The sequence below is a fragment of the Syngnathus acus genome, chromosome 11 (genome assembly GCF_901709675.1).
Source record: "Syngnathus acus chromosome 11, fSynAcu1.2, whole genome shotgun sequence".
NCBI classification, from domain to species: domain Eukaryota; kingdom Metazoa; phylum Chordata; class Actinopteri; order Syngnathiformes; family Syngnathidae; genus Syngnathus; species Syngnathus acus.
This window is the reverse complement of record NC_051096.1, coordinates 6,645,875-6,665,425: the sequence shown is the minus strand read 5'-3', so window position 1 is coordinate 6,665,425 and position 19,551 is coordinate 6,645,875. Positions and strand designations below refer to the sequence as shown.

The 19,551-nt window shown below is 45.9% G+C and overlaps 2 protein-coding genes across 11 annotated transcripts; one reads left to right on the top strand and one right to left on the bottom strand.

The window, feature by feature from the left end:
• Window positions 1–127: 127 nt before the first annotated feature.
• LOC119129890 (cyclic AMP-responsive element-binding protein 5-like) lies at window positions 128–8,948 on the bottom strand. 10 transcript variants are annotated; one of them, XM_037263263.1, is made up of 12 exons: window positions 8,538–8,617; window positions 8,196–8,432; window positions 6,140–6,206; window positions 5,945–6,038; window positions 5,019–5,128; window positions 4,518–4,771; window positions 3,302–3,482; window positions 2,983–3,054; window positions 1,500–1,811; window positions 1,182–1,424; window positions 999–1,107; window positions 128–762 (listed from the first exon to the last, which is right to left on the bottom strand). In XM_037263263.1, exons 2-12 carry the CDS (start codon window positions 8,219–8,221, stop codon window positions 647–649), a joined length of 1,584 nt encoding a protein of 527 aa, XP_037119158.1. In that variant the 5' UTR covers window positions 8,222–8,432; window positions 8,538–8,617; the 3' UTR covers window positions 128–646. The 10 variants fall into 10 exon arrangements, with proteins under 10 accessions (XP_037119158.1, XP_037119160.1, XP_037119152.1 ...); XM_037263265.1 differs by having other exon boundaries at window positions 3,302–3,428; XM_037263257.1 differs by having other exon boundaries at window positions 1,182–1,811; window positions 8,538–8,947.
• LOC119129904 (juxtaposed with another zinc finger protein 1) lies at window positions 1,373–18,239 on the top strand. Its single transcript, XM_037263283.1, has 7 exons — window positions 1,373–1,507; window positions 5,222–5,350; window positions 10,978–11,378; window positions 15,403–15,475; window positions 16,024–16,220; window positions 17,036–17,205; window positions 17,559–18,239. Exons 3-7 carry the CDS (start codon window positions 11,264–11,266, stop codon window positions 17,733–17,735), a joined length of 732 nt encoding a protein of 243 aa, XP_037119178.1. The 5' UTR covers window positions 1,373–1,507; window positions 5,222–5,350; window positions 10,978–11,263; the 3' UTR covers window positions 17,736–18,239.
• The last annotated feature ends 1,312 nt before the right edge of the window (window positions 18,240–19,551 follow it).

Below are 19,551 nucleotides of genomic sequence, written 5' to 3'. Positions count from 1 at the left end.
TATGCTGCAGCATTATTTCATCGACCACTTTACTAACCCAGTTGAAAAAGAGTAACGACAAAGCAATCACTAGAGGGCGCTCTCGACCACGCTTGAGTTCTGACTCAAACGTCAAAAATTCTCAAAGCAGAATACGATTTTTTATTATTAATATTATAGATGTACAGTCACCATCTTTACAGTACAAAAAAAAGAAACAAGTGCAAATTAAATTATGCAAACAGGAATTCAATCAGGAGGCGCAGCTAGAGAGAGAAAGTTATTTCCAAAGTGCCTGGAAGGATATCTTGCATCACGAAAAGGCTTCCAACAAAAACACATTGATTTTGAAATGATGATGCAATGGCACTAAAATGGTGTTCTTAGAAAAATATATAGTCGTCATTTTTTAGAAGTTGCCCCTGCTTTGAGGAGAAGGCAAAAGGTGCACATTTGCATATGTTTTGTTAAAAATAGGAGCTTATAGCATTTATAGTTGAAAATTAGTGCAAGAGACAGGAGCAAGGCCAAATGAAATGTGGGTCCCTCAATGCTGCAACCATTTTGTCCAAGCTTTATAGAAGGCATTTTATGCACCGTTTGAAATGGACAAAGCGAATGAATGAACGGTGGATGTTAACACTGAAAAAGTTGTCTAGTCCGATCTTTAGCGTCCAGGCGCGCCTCTCACCGAGGACGTGGTGATGCTGTTGTGTTGGATGGCCTGCCGATGACATGCAGAATCTACAGGGGTGGGACTTCCTCCCGGGCTCACCCCTGCAGCTGGACACAGAGACAGCGGTCAATCAAGGTCGCTTGATCCTTCGCTGGCTGTCCTGCGTACTCTTGGCCGTGCTCCTGTGTGGTGCATGCGCAACCATTCAACAAAATCCTTTCCATTGCAGGTAAATGGAATTTCATTTTTACTCGTATCAGTATTTTAGATTAGAGGTCTCAATAACGCTTTTGGAATGAACTGGTTGCATAAGTGCGCACACCCAGATGTGGTTGTTACTCACTATTGTAGCCCTGTGCTTCTCTCTGTCGGGCTGTGACAGGACAGTCCTTGTGGGTGAGCAGAATCTGCTTCAGCTGACCGACCTCCGACCTCAATGACGTCACCTCATTCTGGGCAAGATCGAAATGCATCTCTAAGCATGTACACTGAAGGTGTGTTCATGTTGGGCAGCGGCGTGTCCCACCTGCAGCTGAAGGTTGGCGTGAGTCAGCTCCTCGGCTTTCTTCTCCAGAGACGACACCCACAATTTTCGCTTCTGTCTGCAGCGGGTGGCGGCCGCTCGATTGCGTTCCAGGAACTTTTGCCTGCGCTCGTCGGGGTCCTGCTCGGCCGTCCTCCTCCGACGGCTGCAGGTCCCGCCCCCCTGCAGTGCATGCTGGGAGTGCGGCGATTGACAGGGGTGCATTTGCTGCGGAAGCGGCGATACCTGTGGGCAGGCGCAGACGTTGAAATGCCAAAAATTGACTTCAAGAAGCCGGCTGGTGATGAAGAGGCGGCATACCTGTGCAGGTACAGACAATGTGGGTGCGGGAGGTGACCCTTGTGAGAGGTGGGTGGGGGGTGATTGGTGTGCTGGTGTGTTCCTTGATGGGTGAGAGTGGCTTCCAAGGTGTTGCGGGTGGGTGGGATGGCATCGCTGTTGGTAGCTGAGGGGTGGGGCGGTGAGCTGAGGATGATGAGGATGATGATGGGGGTGATGTAGTGGAGGAGCTTGGTGGCGCTGTGACATTATCTCCATCATTGCACTCGTGGGATTGTTTACGGGGGCCGTTACCGGGTGCTGGTAGTGATGCCCCATCATCTGCTTGGACCTCTGAACGGAAGCAATATATTCTTATCACATAGCGAATCTGTGAAAATCTGTCGTGATTTGCACTCGGCTACCCCGGTCGATCGATGACATCGGTGAAACCAATAAAATTCTTCCTTTAAAGATTTATTTTAATGTTAAACGGCTCAAAACCAAAATGTATGTCAATTCTTGTGGTCCTGGTGTGAATAACGTCATTAAGCACTTTCCGCCTCTGTCATGGTAGCTTGAGCGTGCACACATGCCCCCAACTAAATTAGAAACAGCAGATAAGCTCGGACCCAACCAAACACACCTCCATGATTTTTTTTAATGCTTCATTCTCAATTTCACTCTTGGCAGACTGAACTTCTCAGTTTCACTCTGGGCAGACTGAACTCATTTAAACCTCATTTCACCTTTCTCTCCTGCACTTGACAAAGGAGAATGTGATTGCAAAAGAGCTCCAGAGAGAGAGCGGGAGGGGAGGGGAGGGAAGGGGGAGGGATCATGTTTGCAGCATGACATCACCCCCCCTCCATGGCAATATTGCTATCTGCTCCAAGTTACACAATATTTCTTTAAGAGAGGCAAGCTGACTCCCCTCCCTCCCGCCCTCCCCTTCTCCTCTTCCACTTCAACCATCCAGAGACAGGGGGGGAAAAAAGGGAGCACATTTAACGGCTGCCAAGGATGAGATCACTCAGCTGTCTGTGCCAGCTTTACCAGACACACACACACACACATACGCACGGAGAGAACAGGACGGGGCACGAGTATTTCAGCTCTGTTTACTACATAGAAACACTCTGACGGCGGGACCTATCATTACATCATGGATCTCCTTGGCCTAGATGACACATGCCGTTGATATTTCTGACCGAGGGCATCAGTGAATGAAGTGTACATGAAGCGCTTTAACTCTCCAAATGTTTAAGTAGTTGTGTCAATGTCACCTCAAGTTAATATTTAACCTTTGACGCCACCTTGAACTTACACGGCATGTCATTCGAAATCAATTCTTTTTTTTATGTGAGACAGGTTGCGACATTGCTATAAGGGAACTGAAAAAGAATTCTTCTTTTGCTCCTACAGCGACAGACTTTTATAGGGCCTGATGTTCTTAGCAGAGGAGGAGGGAGCCATCCACATTCACAGGAAGAAAATATTTTCTTTATAGCTGACTGTTCAGTACCTGAGGCGAAGAACAGGACAGGTTGTTTATGGGGCCTGGTATAGCCATTATACAAGACATCTGCTTCTTCATCTGAAGAATAAATGAATGACGCAAAAAATTAACATTTTATTCTCCTCCCCGCAAGGTCGCATCCATCAGTTTGTCTGACCTTTTTGATAATTCATCCTCAAGAGAGGAGTGAATTTTTCAATCAGCCATGAATATTTCAACCGCAAGGACATCTCGACCAGTCTACCTGCGTCTTATGAATCGTTCGGATCGGGAATAGAGACACTCGTGTGTGGGACGGAGACAGAGCCGGGTCGTCTGTACTTACGGACATGTGCTGAGCAGATGCCCCTTGCATGGCGGGGTCGGGCAGGGGGCCAGGCAGCGAGGCTGGCAGCGGTTGACGGTGTCTGTTGCGTATGTGGAAGAGGGAGGAGGCGGGTCCGGGAACAGGCCTGTTGTCAACCGGAGAGAAGGCCAATGAGAGGAATAGAGTTTCACTCACGCGGCTTAGAGACAGAGGTGCAAATTGACATTTATATCCAGGTTTGAATGGCAGATGGAGCTGGCATCAAATAAGGGCGGATAAATACATGACATGTTCTGTCACTTCCAGTCAAAGAAGTCCCATTGTGTGCTTGAAGCGGATTTTAATGGATTGCAGGTGGTACCTCGGAATTTGCTAGTCTTCACGTTGAAAATGATACTTGATAGACAATTGAGGGCAATTGGACTGTGTACAGGGGGGAAAAGACAGCTAAGGGGGAAAAGGAGAAGGTGAGGAATCGCAGCAGGGAGACGGGACGGTTCCATCCGAGGGCTCGGGCCGTCAGCCAGCGTGACAGCGTGGGCCTCCACGGCCGTGCTGAGGTCATCGCCGGTGATGTCATGACTGAATCCCAGGCATGTGGAGCGTTTAGCTTTACAGCAAAGTGCAGACGGTCCAAAAGCAGCATTTCTTGATGTAACCACAACAGTTTCTGCCGGGCCCTCAGGCTGACGGCCAAGGGGGCCCAGTTGCTATGGAAACTGAAGGCAAACATCAGGGGAAACATTCAGATACTTGATCCATGGTTGATTTAGGAATGGTGGACACGCTGTCTGAATGCAGCTGCTCACTGATCTACTGTACAGAAAACCGAATCAGATGGTCGCCTACTGTCTGACAGAGCCATTGTTCTTTCATCGAACGCTAATATTTTGATTTGTTGTCATTTGAATGGCTACTTAACGCGTCCTTCAAGTTGGTAGTATACCTTATATTGCTGGAATTAAAATCAAAATATGAAATATAATAAAATGATATATTGTTGTGCACAGAAGAAACACATGACCCTAAAAGGATGCTGTCTAATCCTATCTGTCTGTTGAAGTGTATAATAATAATAATCTGGGGGCGCAATGAAAGCTGTTTACTCACTGTCCGCATAGGGTGCAGGGGGTGGTAATGTTTATAGTAATAAGTAGCTGTCCTCTTGCCTTTGACTATTTTTATCCTGACTTTTGAGCAAAAGGATGAGGATGCTTATTAACTGATTACTTACCCTGAATGTGTAAGTGTGGATGGAGCCTGGCCGCTGTTGCCCGATCCAGACATGGAGGAGGATACGGCTTGCTGGGTTGCCAGGCTGCAACTGGGGCCAATCATTGGGACGTGGGCCTGGGCGTGTTGCAGCGAATGGGCGTGGGGATGGTGCAGCGGTGGCTGCTGCTGCCGCTGCTGCTGTGGGTGCTGGAGCTGGGCTTTGAGCTGCTGCTGCTGCTGATTCATACAAGAAGGCCCATTATGGGAAACCGTCTGCGGAAAGAGCGGCAAAACAACTGGATGCATTTTCTGAAGTGGCTAGACGCTCTCGAGAGTCATGCGAATGCCACACACCAGGGCTGGAAAAAGCATGGCATACGGCCTGCTCCGTTCTTTAATTAGGTCTAATAAATATTCACATGAGCAAATAATAGTTTTTCATTATATTCCTTGGCTTGTCATTTCAAAATCTGATTCAATGTGGCCTGTGACAAAAAAAATGAATGACTCCAATGAATACCTGTTTGCTCTCCTCTTCCTCTTGCTCCTGCAGAAACTCCTCCTCTATCTCCTTGAATAGACCAACTTCTTCACAGTTTTGCAGAAAACGAGTCGGGGTCGGTGTCTGGTCTGGAGGGGGGGGGGGGGGGGGCACAAAAAACAGGCTTTGAGCTATTATGTCACTCATTTTCCAAATCGTAAAACATCTCTAATCTCTTTCAGGGTGCCTGATGGGACTCGACCACTTTTCCAAATTTAACACGCAACAAGCCGCTTGCCAGTGGTGTCAAAAGCAATTGCCACTGCTGATGTCTGAAGCATCTGATGATTACGGAATGCTGTTCCACTAAGGTGAGTTCTGTCTAATTGGAAAAGGGCCTTTGTGTAACAGAAGCTCCTCTTCACGATAGCATCAGTCTGTCTCTTTTGAGTCGTCTAAACACGCGAGGGTCAAGAGTCAGCTGGCTCTTTGTATGGAGGAAAGATTTCATGCATGATACTTGAAAGGATGAAGAACACGCAGAGACACATATGGGGAGTCTGGAGTGCTTTTAAATCATGTACTGTATGCATCCAGACAGACAGACAGACGTTTCTGTGGTTACAGCCATGTCACGTAGCCATGAGTCGAAGCAATGGCATGACAATGATGACATGTTCTGCTTTCTTTTCTGATTTACTATCATCTCAGCGGTACCGACGCCTCAACCGACCGGTGTTTTTAATTTAAAGTGGTCTTTACAGATGGTGACATCATTTGCTATAATCTGATGGAGGATAATGTACACACTGCGAGAAAGAGAAGAAAAAAAAATCGAGCCGGTACTGAGCTTATCTGATTTTATATTGTATTATGCGCTGTTATGCTGTCTTAAGTCGTTTCTGACCAAAAAGGGGAAAACAGGATTTGTGAGGCGGGGATGTTTTTTGTGTGTGCTCCCTCACCGGTAAAAGTCGTATCCGTCTTGGTGGAGGAGAACCTGAGGGTCATCTCATGTTTGTGTCTGTGAATGATTAGATGCTCCTCAAACTGGAAGCGCTGCAGGATGAAAATTGGCTGCTCAATATGTACAGTGGATATATATTTAAAAAAAAAAAAAAAATTGTCAACACACCCTTGCTCAAATGCCAGAAACCGACCTGAGAGCAGCCAGGTGCCTCGCACACGTAAGGCCTGTCCTGTTTGTCATTCATGTCATATGCAGGCCTACAAAAAGAGAGAATGAGGGCAGCACGTTTAGCAGCAGGATAATCACGCTGTATGTATCTTATTCATCTGATGGTGATGTCATGCAGAAGGCATCTTCTATATTTCCAGAGACAAATCCCGCAACCTCAGATAGTTTGTCACATTTCCTATGATCATGTTTACATATATCATGTAGATGGTGTAACATTACCTCTGGGAAAACAATCCCTTTGGTAGAAGCAGCAAAAAACGCTATCTTTGCATGTGTATATGATTGAGCTCACAGCCTAATCGGTTGATTTTTAAAACGTCTATTACAAGAGACTACTGTACTCTCATGTACTTTTATCTTGCTGCTTTAGATAATACTATATTATCACCAAATCATCAGTGTAGTGGGATCAAAATGGACACATACTTGGCGTGCCATGCATCAATTTCAAGTCATGCTAGGGTATAAATATCAAGACAAATAGAGGGCTTGACCCCACCAGCTCTTCTAAGCCAGTGATGTGATTATGACTTTTGAGGTGTCAAAACTGCTGGCCCCGCATTTTCCATAGTGGGCCACGCTCCGGACCACCAATCGTGGAGTTCAGATCCGAACCAAAATTCCAATGTTCCAACATTGGTGCCTCGACGTAGTAAAAGTTGTGAAACACTGGTTTCGCGTCATGCCTTTCAGACTGTTTAATAATCAGGAAAGAAGAAAGAAGGGGGTGAGGTCGTAATATAAGTTGTGAAACACTGGTTTAGCGTAATGCCTTTCAGACTATTTACGTAATAATCAGGAAAGAAGAAAGAAGGGGGTGAGGTAGGTATGGAGGTGATTGAGGCGATTGAGGTGCTGGACTGGAAAGGGCAGTGGGGTAAAGAGAGGGGCAGAAAGGAGGAGGAGGCGACAATGAATGGAACAAGGAAGGAATGAGGGCAGGAGGTGGCAGCAAAGGGGAGGAGAGAGGGCTGCACCGGCCTACTCCTGACAAGTTTGAACCTGCTTCAGCCCCCATTTTCCAACCTCTGGCAAGTGGAGGTGACTTCATTTGTGCGTGCGTGAGTGAGCAAGTGTATGCATGTGTCAAAATGGAAAAAGGAATCATGGATGGATAGATAGATAGATAGATAGATAGATAGATAGATAGATAGATAGATAGATAGATAGATAGATAGATAGATAGATAGATAGATAGATAGATAGATAGATAGATGCAGTGCAGTTTGTACCACTCTGTCGTCTTTGAGCGGTGCTTGGAAAATGAGCCGAGTCAGCACATTTCAAGCAAAACCTTCTGTCAAACTGATGACATCAACGCAGGCTGACGTCACCTTTTAAATACCTAATTCCAACAACATACCAGACGGCATCTTTTTGTTTTTCACCAGTTTATCACGTGGGATTAGTAACTGGAATTTGACTGCTATCGTGATCATTATAGTAAATATAATACAGTTAATACATATTTCATATTTGTCACATATTATAATAGTAAATTTAGAAGAAACTATCGTATTAGTTGAAATTATTTAACTGCCTGCAATATTCTTCTTATATATTTCATGTGCGACATGTAGGATGTAAATGTAATGCATACAGGATTTTATAATATTCAGTATACAATATCTCATACTGAATGAAATATGATCATAACTATTATAATAATCACTATCATCAGCTTGTGTGTTTTATATTCTAAAAGTTGTAGTGATTAAAAGAGTTAAATGACTCATAACTATAATATTTGTTATGGCATATGTTTATAGTATGTATATTTTTCCTGTCACATGGGATGACAGTAAATGATTAAGAATGTAACTATTACTTTGTTATATTCTTCATTAAAGTCATACGTGGAGAATAATAAAAAAATGACATGTAATATTACTTGTCAGATATGACATACAGTCTAATATTTTTCATTATTTTCCATTTAATAGAATAAATACATATGCCACAGGTACTACTACTAATAACTATAACAATAATTAGTAATGATGATGCATACTAACTTCCTGTTGTCGCCGGATGTCAACATCACATTTGGAGTTCATTCAAAGCAAAAAGCTGTCCGGTTCTTCTGAGCATCAAGTCCTCTTCGAGTGACGATCCAGTGTACAGTATTTGTATTTCCCAGAGAAAGTTCCGTAAAACGAAAATAATAGCGCTACGGCGCTGTGCTGTCACACTCTCCCAAATAGACTCCCGACCGGCGAAAAGACGCTCCTTCGGGACGCGCAAACTTGCCACTGAAGTTAAAAAAGGAAAAAAAAGAAAAGGAAACGAACATGAAACAAGTCAGCAAGTTGCAAGGACAGCTTTTATGAATGGGCAGCAGACGTCCGCTTGCTTACCTTCAAGTGAAGAGGGACAAGCGGCGCGAGGAACCACGTTGGACTGCTGCGAGATTACAATACATTCTATTTACAGATGCATTACATCATCCCCTGTGACGTCACGTGGGATTCCTGAACTTCTAAATCATTGCAGTGGGGTGGGCTGGGCTTAGCTCCACACCGGCCGGGCGGGCGGGCGGTTCGGGAAGTGAAAGGAGACGCCTCCGCTGCAGTAGCTCGAAGTCGAACCGGATTGCCTATTCGTGTCGAGACGAACCGCCTTGTGGGTTCTTGTCTGACGGCAGCGCGACGGGACGTCCCGCGGTCGTAGTTGGCGTCAAACTCGCTCCATACGGTGGCAGTGATTCATCTGCAAAAACGGTGGATCAATGAATGAAAATGTATGACATAATATTAAATAGCCGGTTTTAAAATTGAATAATAAAAGTTCACATTTTTAGAGATGTTTTCTTTTTGCAAAAAAATAGACAAATAGCGGCAGCGTGTAGAAATAACAAATATAGTAAATATAATTTAATGCTGTATTTAAAAACACAGTAGCCACAGTAACACCTAATTACTGCTACCATAACAACCAACAATAAAATACAGTAGAATCACCGTATGAATCACCATATGGTAGTTTTGTTTCAATTAAAATGTAGCCTATATTGCACATAGAAATTGTACCAAAATAAAGGTTTTAAACCAATCAGTTCTTTAAGATTAAATATAGAACTTCAAAAGTTCATTACCACTGCATTGTATTTAAAGCGGCGATTCTTTCTTATACCACTAGAAGGAGCCCATGTTCCACTTGTTGCACTGTACCATACTAAATCATAGTTAAATGGTGAAAGCTGCCAAGTGGCTTGCACATCTGCTTCATAATTGTCAGCTTGCAGGTTTGAATTTATGGATCTCGTACTCGTTTGAGTGCTCGTGCTGCTATTCTTCTTTTTGTACATAAGCCGACTTTGCGTTTGAACTCCGCATCTGTATACGAGCTAGAGCCAAGGCCTTGGATTCTAAAGACTTTAAAATAAGTTACAGCAATTACACGCACTAGTTCCCTCAATCCAATGAACTGTTAGCGTACACACGTTTCAAATCCTGAAAAGCACAAACGGAATGTCCATTCACTTGTCCATTGAGCCAAGCGTGGCCCTAACGTCTGCCATGTTTGGTCAGGCTTTCCTGCGCCCGGGCCAGGCCGGGGCAGACTGGAGGAGTAGAATTTTGTTGTGGTACAAGTGTGAAATGGTACCCAGCCCTACTGACTCATAATCCACCAATGGAGTGGACTATGCAAATGAGCGTGGCCGCGGCAACAAGCCCAAACAGGAAGTTGTGCTGATGTCATGCTGTGTGCACAGACCCCCCCCATGTGGATGTGAATCAGAGTTTTGTTCTGAGCCAAGTTAGGCGACGTTTTACAGCATGAGTGCGTGCCAGTGCACAGTAACACTTAACTAGAGGAGGCGGTCACACTCGCAAGCCAATGACGGCAACTAGGAAGTCTCTGGTTGGTTCTGTGGGGCAGACAATACCACTTGGATTACATCTACCTTCACCACTCCATGTGTGATTAGGCATTTCCCTTCAGAATAACTTTTAAAAGTGACACGTGGTGCTTTGAAGAAAATTGCTGTCATCTGGCTTGGCTAAAATATTTCCATCCTTCTTTTCCCCAATGACTTCTTCCATGGTCGCCTTTGCAGTCTGCTTTGGGCTATTGTCCATCTGCACTGTGAAGCACAGTCCAATGAGTTTTGAAACACTGAGCAGACTATATTGCCCTGAGCACTGCTTTTGAAAGCAACCTCAACACTTCTGCTGTGTAATTTAATGGAGAATGGAATTAAGTGTGACACAGAATTTATATGACCGTCGACTACACCATATTCATTTTTTATTTATGGGCAAGAGAAAGAGCAAGGGTGTACTCTCAGCATGTCACGAGTGAGTTTGCTGAAGTCAGGTCAGTGGCCAGTGCTTTATGGCAGGCTGTTATAATGGTCAATTAACAGGCCCAACAGAGCCCAGTCGGCCCTGATCAGCCAACCTTGGTGATTTAAGAACATTCTCCTCTCTCTGGGAGCCACACACACACACACGCACGCACATGCACACACGCACACACACACACACTCACACAACCATAAACACATCCAAAGTGCTCTGAACTGAACAATTATAGGGTCACATTAATCAGTAAGCTTTGTAGATAGACCTGTGGTTGTTAACAGTGACTGATGCAAACTGCCATTTTTATATTTAAATCAATCACGCCAACAGAAATCCACATCGGAATCATCTTTATTGGCCAAAAGGCAAGGTTTGGAAATGCACATGCCAGACTTGCAGCATTATTTCTTGATGCAATTTGGGGGTTAAATTGCGACGATCATCTGATCATGAATGCGGTTTGTTTTCCCGATTTCACACTTGCAAACAGGTAAGCAGGTCATGACGTAGCTGAGACCAGCCAGGCAGGCAGGCAGGCAGGCAGCCCCCACCCACCGCCGAGCTTGCCTCCCAGCTGCGTCCGCTGCTGTCCCGTCTGGCTGCCCCGGTGTCTGCTCCTCACTCTTCCCCGTTCCCTCCCCGAACCCGAAGCCCTCCCTACCAGCCTGCCTCCCTTGCTTCCAACGCCCCGTCTCCCGCAAGAACCCCATCCTTGCCCACCCACCCCCGTCCGGTGAACGCACCAGCGCGCCCCCCCACCCACCGGTGAAAACAACATGACGGGCATCGCCGCCGCTTCCTTCTTCTCCAATTCCTGCAGGTTCGGAGGCTGCGGGCTGCAGTTCGAGTCTCTCGCCGAGCTCATCGTCCACATCGAGGACAATCACATCGGTGAGTCGGCCTCCGTGGGTGGGAGGTGGGGGGGCTGCAGGGTGCTAATTCGCTAGCCGCCGCTAGCCTAGCGCGCTAAAGCTGCAAGCCTGCAGACGCTGCGTGCAGCCTCCCCCTGGGATGTTTTTGCTTCCACTATACTCGTATTCCGTTCAAACAGAAACTAATCATTGCTTCGCGGGCTGTATTTTCTATTTTCTCTCGGGGGGGCATTTGAGTGTAATTCGCATCCTTAGCAGACAGCGGTTCACCAGCTAACACTGTAATGTTTACCACAGCGGGCCTGATGCGACTTGGCTTGTGTATTGAACGCGTCTGCTTCAGGTGTCGGAGCGCATGAATAAATCACAGCTTTCAAGTGCTTTGACGTGATCTTGGTGTCACTTTAAAGTGACTTCAGCGCATTACTCATATTTTGGTTTCCACCCCCCCCATACACACGTCGCAACTTGTTGCACTCTTCATTTGAAGTTTGCCTGCAGCTTGCAAGTGACGTTGGCGTTCAGGCTTTCAATTCCATCCCAGTCATCCATTTTCTATACGATTGTCCTCTATTGGGTTGAGGGGGAACTGGGGCCTATCCCATCTGATTTTGGGGATGGGCGTGGCAAAGTGACAAATGCTGAACTGTAATTTTGCAGGGTATCTGTTCTATTATCCATGCCAACAGTGTATAGTGTATGCGCTATCCCTGGATAGCAGGTAGGTACATTTGAAATGAGTCGAGAAGCTTCATTTAGACAATAGCAGTGATTTCCCACCATCTTGTGTCATTCATAAGCAAGTACAGTACAGAATGTACCTTTGTAGCACTCGGACTTCTGCTATTTTTGGCAGGGCTAGGTCAGTGTGAGGTGAAGTGCATATTTTTGAGATAATCCACAAATCCATTTTGGCTTTTTGTACCACAGTACACCATCACGCACAACAAAGATGATTAGTGCTAATCACTATTCATGGTGTGTCTGAAGGAAGCGATGGATGACAGTGGGCGTAGACCGGAGGTCTCTAGGAGGCAGTCGCCATGGCAACTGGCAGCCTCTAAAAGGGGTCAGGGAGGCAGTGTGCCTCGGCGTCAACTCGGCCAACCTGCTGTCTCGTCCACAAAGAGTGCGGCTGGACCGTCGGTAGGGGCGAGGACACCCGATGTGATGTCACACCACTTTGGGGTCAGAACAGAGGACGTGTTTATGGGCCGGGAAGGAGTGGGGTTAGCTGTACGCGTTGTGTGCCACTCATTCATCCCCCAGAATAGCTGTGGCCATCTCTTGGTAGTCTCCTGTAGAACACATAAGTAAACATGAAAAAAAAACGACGTTGATGAAGATGGTTGGAAATGTCTTTTTTTTTTTTTAAATGACCAGCTGTTCCTCTCGCTTTTAATGCAGCTGGTCATCGGTGGCCTCCACTGGTACAAGTTGACAATCTTTTCTGATATCGTATTAACTTTATGAGAATAAAGCCTCATTGTGAGGGAGCGTTTCATACCATAGGGAGTCAGGGACACTAACACCTTCGTATAAAAACGCTAAGTAGTTGATGGCCTGGACGTTCCCTCACATTTTCTTTGACAACACTGACCTCCTGTGGCCTCGGATGGCATGTCCAACATTTGTCCCGCCCCCTGCATTCATTCAAACACTAATCCTGCTGCTTACATGAAAGTAAACACCAATTGAACGTTTCCGTGGGAAAATCTCTTAAAATATGTCGGCTACCTCATCCTACAAATAAAAAGATAACATCTCAGCAATGACATAGCCATAAGAAATTGTTTTCAGAGGACAGCGTTAAGTTTGTTGTCCCAATAAGTCAGGTCTGAGGAATGTGATGATGTCAGGCCGATCTGCCCGTGCGCACTTTTTGTGTGTCACCTACACACGCAGCAACCTGCCCAGCGACCTCAACAAAGGCAGCAAAAAAGAAGCCGAGTGCGGGTGAGATTGAAACAAGGAGAAAACACCCGGGGCGAAAGTAGGGAAATCCCAAATTTCTTTGTTCTCAATGAATGCACTGTGCAACTTGATGAACGTGACGTCAAATATTGTCAATGCTTGCTTTTGTGACCATTATCTGCCTGCATCAGCAGTTAGCGAGGCTTTGCAATAGTGACATATTATGTTAGGTCACACTCCCAAATGAACGTCAGAACAATCAGAACCAACTAATATATTTATTTAAAAAAACATTTTAGAGGTAGAAGTAAAAGACGTGTTTCACTAAGCGTGTCGTTGAATTTAGCAGAGATGGCCAGCAACAGGTTGTTGCTCTCCCCTTTAAAATAAAAAAAATAATACAGTACTGTACAGTAAAATTTAAAAGGCCCTTTACTCTGTTTGCCCTAAAAGCTCAACTTTTGCATCCTCTTTAGGGAGGTGTGACATGGAAAAGGCTGTATACGTGAGTATGTGTTTCTACGTCCATGTGCCATACTATACTTCCTGAATGACCTGTGAGGGTGTAGTGGTGCAATTAGTGCACTGGCATCGCCAAAGCGGAACTGTGGAAGCTCTCTTTTCACGCCATGCACTCGAGCTCACACATCATCGCATGGCGGAAGTCGCCGGGCCCCCGAGTGCCACGCCATGCACGGCGGCGCATAATTACAGGGACGTTTACCTCTCTCTCTCTCTTTTTTTTTTTTTTTTAACCCCTCCTACATTCCCAACTTCTTGGCCTCCATCCGGTCGCCTGCTGCTTGAGAAACATGTTAAAATGCGGTGTGTGGCTTAATTAGCAGCCTGCAAAACAAGATGTGCATTCTTGACCTGCTTCCAAAAACGTGTATCGACACACACGCACACACTCACATGGTGTCATGAGTCAGCAGGGGGCAGTAGTGTGCCGCTGCTAATACAGTCGTGGCCTTGAGGCTCTGAGATGTTTCAGAACTGACCACACACACATTCACAGTCAGCAGGGATCTCCACGTGACCTGTGACCCCAATGAGGACAAGCGCTATAGAAAAATGAAGACACTCTTGTAGTTGTACTTTGATTTGCAGCAATGTTCTGTCCAAAACTGTACGCACCTCCATTAGTCACTGGAATGAGTCAAACATATTCGGAGCAGCTCCCCTTCCTGCCCGCCAGCTTCCTGTGCTGCCTGCGAGGCGAGCGGACGTCGTAAATGCGGCGCACATTTAACATGGCGACGTCTGCGCACCTGGCTCGCCTCACAGACGGCGGCGTAGCCACGTCAAACCATGTCGCTGGTTAACATACAGGGATGTGTTCCAAACACTCTCACAATGGGTGAAAATCTGGGGGGGGAAAAAAGGACTATTAGTGCAGTAGCAGATTATGGGTGTGCGTTTCTTTTCCGGGTCTTGTATTTTTGTTTTGCCGGTCTCCTCGGTGTTGTCCTGCCCTGTCGGACGTCTGCTTTCGTTTCAGATTACGAGGTGTGAAAGCCTGAAAACCAAAGATGGCCGGCACGCACAAACACACACACACACACGCATATTTGGGAAAAGCTGGAAAAGTGTTTGGGGTGTGTTTTTTTCACAGTTGCACTGATATGATCCAACTACTTTATCAAATCCATCTGATAGCCATTACACGACATTGACTAGCACGCTATGGGCCGGTGCTGGTTCTTTGGATTCCTTTGAGTGTTTCTATGCTGAACGCTTGGTGGCGCTGGCACTTCACAGTAGCCCCTATCGCAACCCCCCCTCCACTCGTTTCCCTGGGAGATTGGTAGGCAGACTTAATGGTGCTCCCCTCAGGCAGTGGAAGTCGCCCCGAAGAGCGAGCGTCTGGCTGTGTTTTAGCAATACACTGTATATATTCATCATAGCGCCTTGGTGTCTCCCATACTCCCATGCGAAACTCTTTTTTTTGCGACTCTCAAGACACAAAGTCTGGGAAGGTCCTCATGATGTGTTCACAGAAGCCATCAAGGACACTCGTGACCGTATGCGATGTGTTGTACATTAGGCACCGTGATGACGACTCCAATCATTTCTCAGGCTGGAAGAACTGATAAGTCACTTTGATTAATACGGAACCTCTGTTTCAGACACGGATCCTCGGGTCCTGGAGAAGCAGGAACAACAGCAGCCCACCTACTTGGCCCTCAGCTACATCAACAGGTAAAGTGTTAAGGCGGTGGCGTTGCGCCATCGGTGTGAATCCTTTGCGTGCGTTCGTTTTCCCGGGGGGCGTCGAAATGACGGATGCCTCCACATTGACAATGCGGTGACTCATTCCAGAGCGGCAGAGAAAACCACAGAAGACATGAGACGCCTGACTCAGGACGACAGCTCATGGGGCTGTGTGTGTGTGTTTTTTGTTTGTTCATAAGTGTGGCAAACCGCCCTCTTAAATCACTCCAAGCCGCAATGTGGAGAAATATGTCCAGAAGTGAAAGAGAGAGTTTTTTTGTAGGTGCTGGGAGGGTAATTGTTCAAGTTGTGAGCTTGTAAATGTCATCTGCAGTCTCCCCGGAACATGTTTTTGATGGTGGGATGTATTTTCACGGGCAGTTTGTTGAGCTTAATGAGATCTTGTCAAAATCTAGCCCGGCTGTGAGTGACCGTCATGAAAACGATAACTAGTAGCACAGCAGTCGTGATGTAATCTTCTGTGTCCACCAATCGGACAAGATTTTGTTAATAACCGGCGACGCGTTTGTTGTCAGGTTCATGACGGACGCCGCGCGGCGGGAGCAGGAGACCATGAAGAAGAAGGTCACCCCCAAATTGTCGCTGTCCATCACGGGCGCCGTGTCGAGGAACAGCACAGCCACGCCCCCTCGCCACACCAGCGGCAACTTGACGCCGCCGGTCACGCCCCCCATCACTCCTTCCTCTTCCTTCCGCAGCAGCACGCCGACAGGTACGACAGGTGTGCGCACTGTGTTTGACCATTTGCTCAATAGCCTACAAATCTTCATCGTCTGTCCATTATACTGCCCCCCGGTGGCCAAGATGCCCACACCAAATGGAGAACGCCAATGGGCATTGAAGCATAAAATCATGATGGACAAACTGTTTAACATTCTTTTGTGCTATATGAGCAGCTAGTGTTGTGTGGAAACTTTAGCGGGTCAACCCAGTACTAGGATGAGCTCCATTTTACCCGATTAGACAGCATGTGTGTGCGTGTTAAATATAGAGGCTCCTGCAGCGAGCAGACCAGTCAACACTCTTCTAATTACACAGCAGCTGTCACACTGTGTGGAGCCTCGTGTGTGAGTGTGTGTGTGAGTGTGTGCACGCTTGTGTATATGAATGTGCACAGCTCAGAAGCAGCCCAAATGGTTCCCTAAATGTAGTGTTAGGTCTGCATTTTTACACACACACATGTGCCAGGGTAGCATCCATTTCCTCATGCTGAGGTGCAGCATTTCCTGCGTGATAGTGGGGGGGCCAGTGGGGGCATGTGTCTGTTGGTGTGTGCGTGCATGTGAGTGGAAACTATTCTCCAGAGTACTTTTCCAGCCTGAGCAATGGGGATCACTCCCACTTAATGATCGCCTTCCAAGTGCCAATCCCTGCACTTTGACTCACAGGCGCATGAGCGTACAGACGTGGACAAGGAGTCTTTTTTTTTTTTTCTTTTTTCCCTGTGTGTGTGAGCATGTGGTCCACCAACACAAACTAACTCCATTTTTCTTTTCACAACCTCACTATCGTCACGAATGATTACAGGTAGCGAGTACGACGAAGAAGAGGTGGACTACGAGGACTCGGACAGCGATGAGTCGTGGACCACCGAAAGCGCCATCAGCTCCGAGTCCATCCTCAGTTCCATGTGCATGAACGGCGGAGAGGAGAAGCCCTTTGCGTGTCCTGTGCCGGGCTGCAAGAAGAGATATAAGGTGATCCCATAAGCAAATGTCAAGTTGCGTAAAAAAAAAAAGTAGAGGCCCCACTGCAATCTAAAAAGTTAGCAAAAAGTTACTGAGGAGATTAGTCACCCTTGACGAGACCTGATTTCACTAGCTAAGAATAGTGACGTTTTTACTGCGGCATTAAAGTAATTTCAATGTCACATTGACACGTGAACATGACAGAGCTCTTTATGAGTTGTCGACGTTTTTATGGACGTGTTCCCGATTGCTCCATGCCCGCTCTTTAAGATTTATGCTTATAAAAGAAAAGAGAAAAAAAAAAACAGGTTCTGGTGCAGCGTTGCATGTGAAAGTGAGCGCGCGTTGTCTTCTCTGCTCAGAATGTGAACGGCATCAAGTACCACGCCAAGAATGGACACCGCGCGCAGATCCGCGTGAGGAAGCCGTTCAAGTGCCGCTGCGGGAAGAGCTACAAGACTTCGCAGGGCCTGAGGCACCACACCATAAACTTCCACCCGCCTGTCTCCACCGAGATTCTGCGCAAGATTCAAGGCTAGACCTGCAAGGGCTGCTATCCCAAAATGCTACCCTTCAAAGTTCCTCGCTAAAGTGCATGCTTTAAGTTCTTTTGACATTATTATTATTATTATTTGCCTTTTCTTTCCATCTTACATCACTCGTATTTCAAAAGTATATCTTTGTGTTATTTTTATTGTACATTTGCACATTTGGCATATGCTATCATTTGATTTCTATTTCGGTTTGACTTGCATAAGGTGCTAAAAGAAGTTGACAGGAAGTGAAGAGACAGGAAGCGCAACCGAGCTCCGCCCCCCCGCACGATGGCGAAGTTACCCTCCGGTCTCCGATCCAAACCAGGAAGTGAGTTTGCGTCTTTTACTCTGTTTACTGACTTTGGATCGGCAGCCTTACGGGAACTTCTGGGGTTCTGCCCAAGTTATATTTGAAATAGATATATGCTATATAAACAGTAGATGCAGATGTAGTTGTATATACAAAAACTATACGCTTATTCACAAGCCTATACACAGATAGTTACATTTTATTTGCAAGCTTTATTTTGTGTATTTTATTGTCAGTATTTTGACTTCAAAGTTTCATTGCATATATTTTTGTAATACTCCAATTTATGTTTCACAAATAGTTTTTTTTTATGGCTTATTATGGAGCCCCAGACATGACAAAATTGTGGCCACAATATGCAATTATGCAATGATTTTAGCAAGGAACTAAGTTGAAGTGAATTAAGGAGCTTCATTCAAGCACAAGTAGTGCTTTGACGCCATCTGAGTGACAAGGAACTAGGGCTGCACAATACTGGGAAAACTATTTGTCATGCTCAGTTCTTGATAATCAATTTTAATGACCACAGATAGTTTTCAACTATTGGATGGAGATGCTGGTCAAATAACTTTCCCCCCCCCCCCAGGTTTGGCCACCAAAGAATCATTTAGTTGTGTCCAAATTTTAATTTACAATTTAGTTTTTGTCTGGGGTTCTGTAAACATTTGGTTTTTCTCTTCTCATAATGAGCTCCATTTCTCTGACATGTCATTCCAGTTGCCAACATAGTTTTTTTTGTTCTTTCTATGACGGTTGCCAACAGCTCTCCACTGCCAAACATCCATCATACCGCGTGCCTGATTGGGGTGGGAGGGGAGGGGAGGGGATGAGGCAACGACAGGGCGGCCTATATTTGTGCCGCCAACCTTAGAGAAAAAAAAAAACAAGTGGGTGTACATTGAATGTTCTAATGCATGCACTCTGAAAGGTGATTTGTACTTAAAAAAAAAAAAGATGAGATTAGCAACTACAGCCTGTTCTGTGTGTTGTAGATGACAGCATTCCAGATGTGTGTGTCGCGAGTGTTTTTTTTTTTTTTTTTGCATTTCAAGACATCAGCCTAGAGTGTTATTGTGCCGTTTAGTGTGTGGATGTATCATGTTTCTGTGCCAGGTCACTCCTGGGGAGCAGGAAAGCGGTGGTGTTGCCCCCCTTACAGGGATTCTTTTTGTTCCGCAATGCCTGTCGGGTGGGGCGACGTGAACCACTTGATCAATAAGACCATTGTGTTTGTGGTGGGTCCAGTGACATTTGCGCTCATTCTCCACTCTTCTTTTGTGCATTAAGAAAATTCCTACCCGTGAACCAGAGCAGCTCTGTCATTCCGGTCGTCACGGTAACAACTCCAAACAAGGACCATGAAGCGAGCGGGACAGTATTAGACACGTTGAGTAGGTCGGTGGGTGCAATCCACACATGCAGGAGTCCCATATTTACAATGTACAGTGAATGTATCACAACATGTCCGTTTGTTAAGTGCTTTTAAATTATATTTTCGTATGTAACGTG

Coding starts and splice junctions, on each gene's coding strand:
- LOC119129890 (XM_037263257.1), bottom strand. CDS start 8,221: ATGTTGACATCCGGCGACAACAGGAA. Junction 5,129..5,944: donor GACGGATACGACTTTTACCG/GTGAGGGAGCAC, acceptor CCCCCCCTCCAG/ACCAGACACCGACCCCGACT. Junction 1,812..2,982: donor TGTCCTGTTCTTCGCCTCAG/GTACTGAACAGT, acceptor GCTTCCGTTCAG/AGGTCCAAGCAGATGATGGG.
- LOC119129904 (XM_037263283.1), top strand. CDS start 11,264: ATGACGGGCATCGCCGCCGCTTCCTTCTTCTCCAATTCCTGCAGGTTC. Junction 11,379..15,402: donor CATCGAGGACAATCACATCG/GTGAGTCGGCCT, acceptor CCTCTGTTTCAG/ACACGGATCCTCGGGTCCTG. Junction 15,476..16,023: donor GCCCTCAGCTACATCAACAG/GTAAAGTGTTAA, acceptor GTTTGTTGTCAG/GTTCATGACGGACGCCGCGC.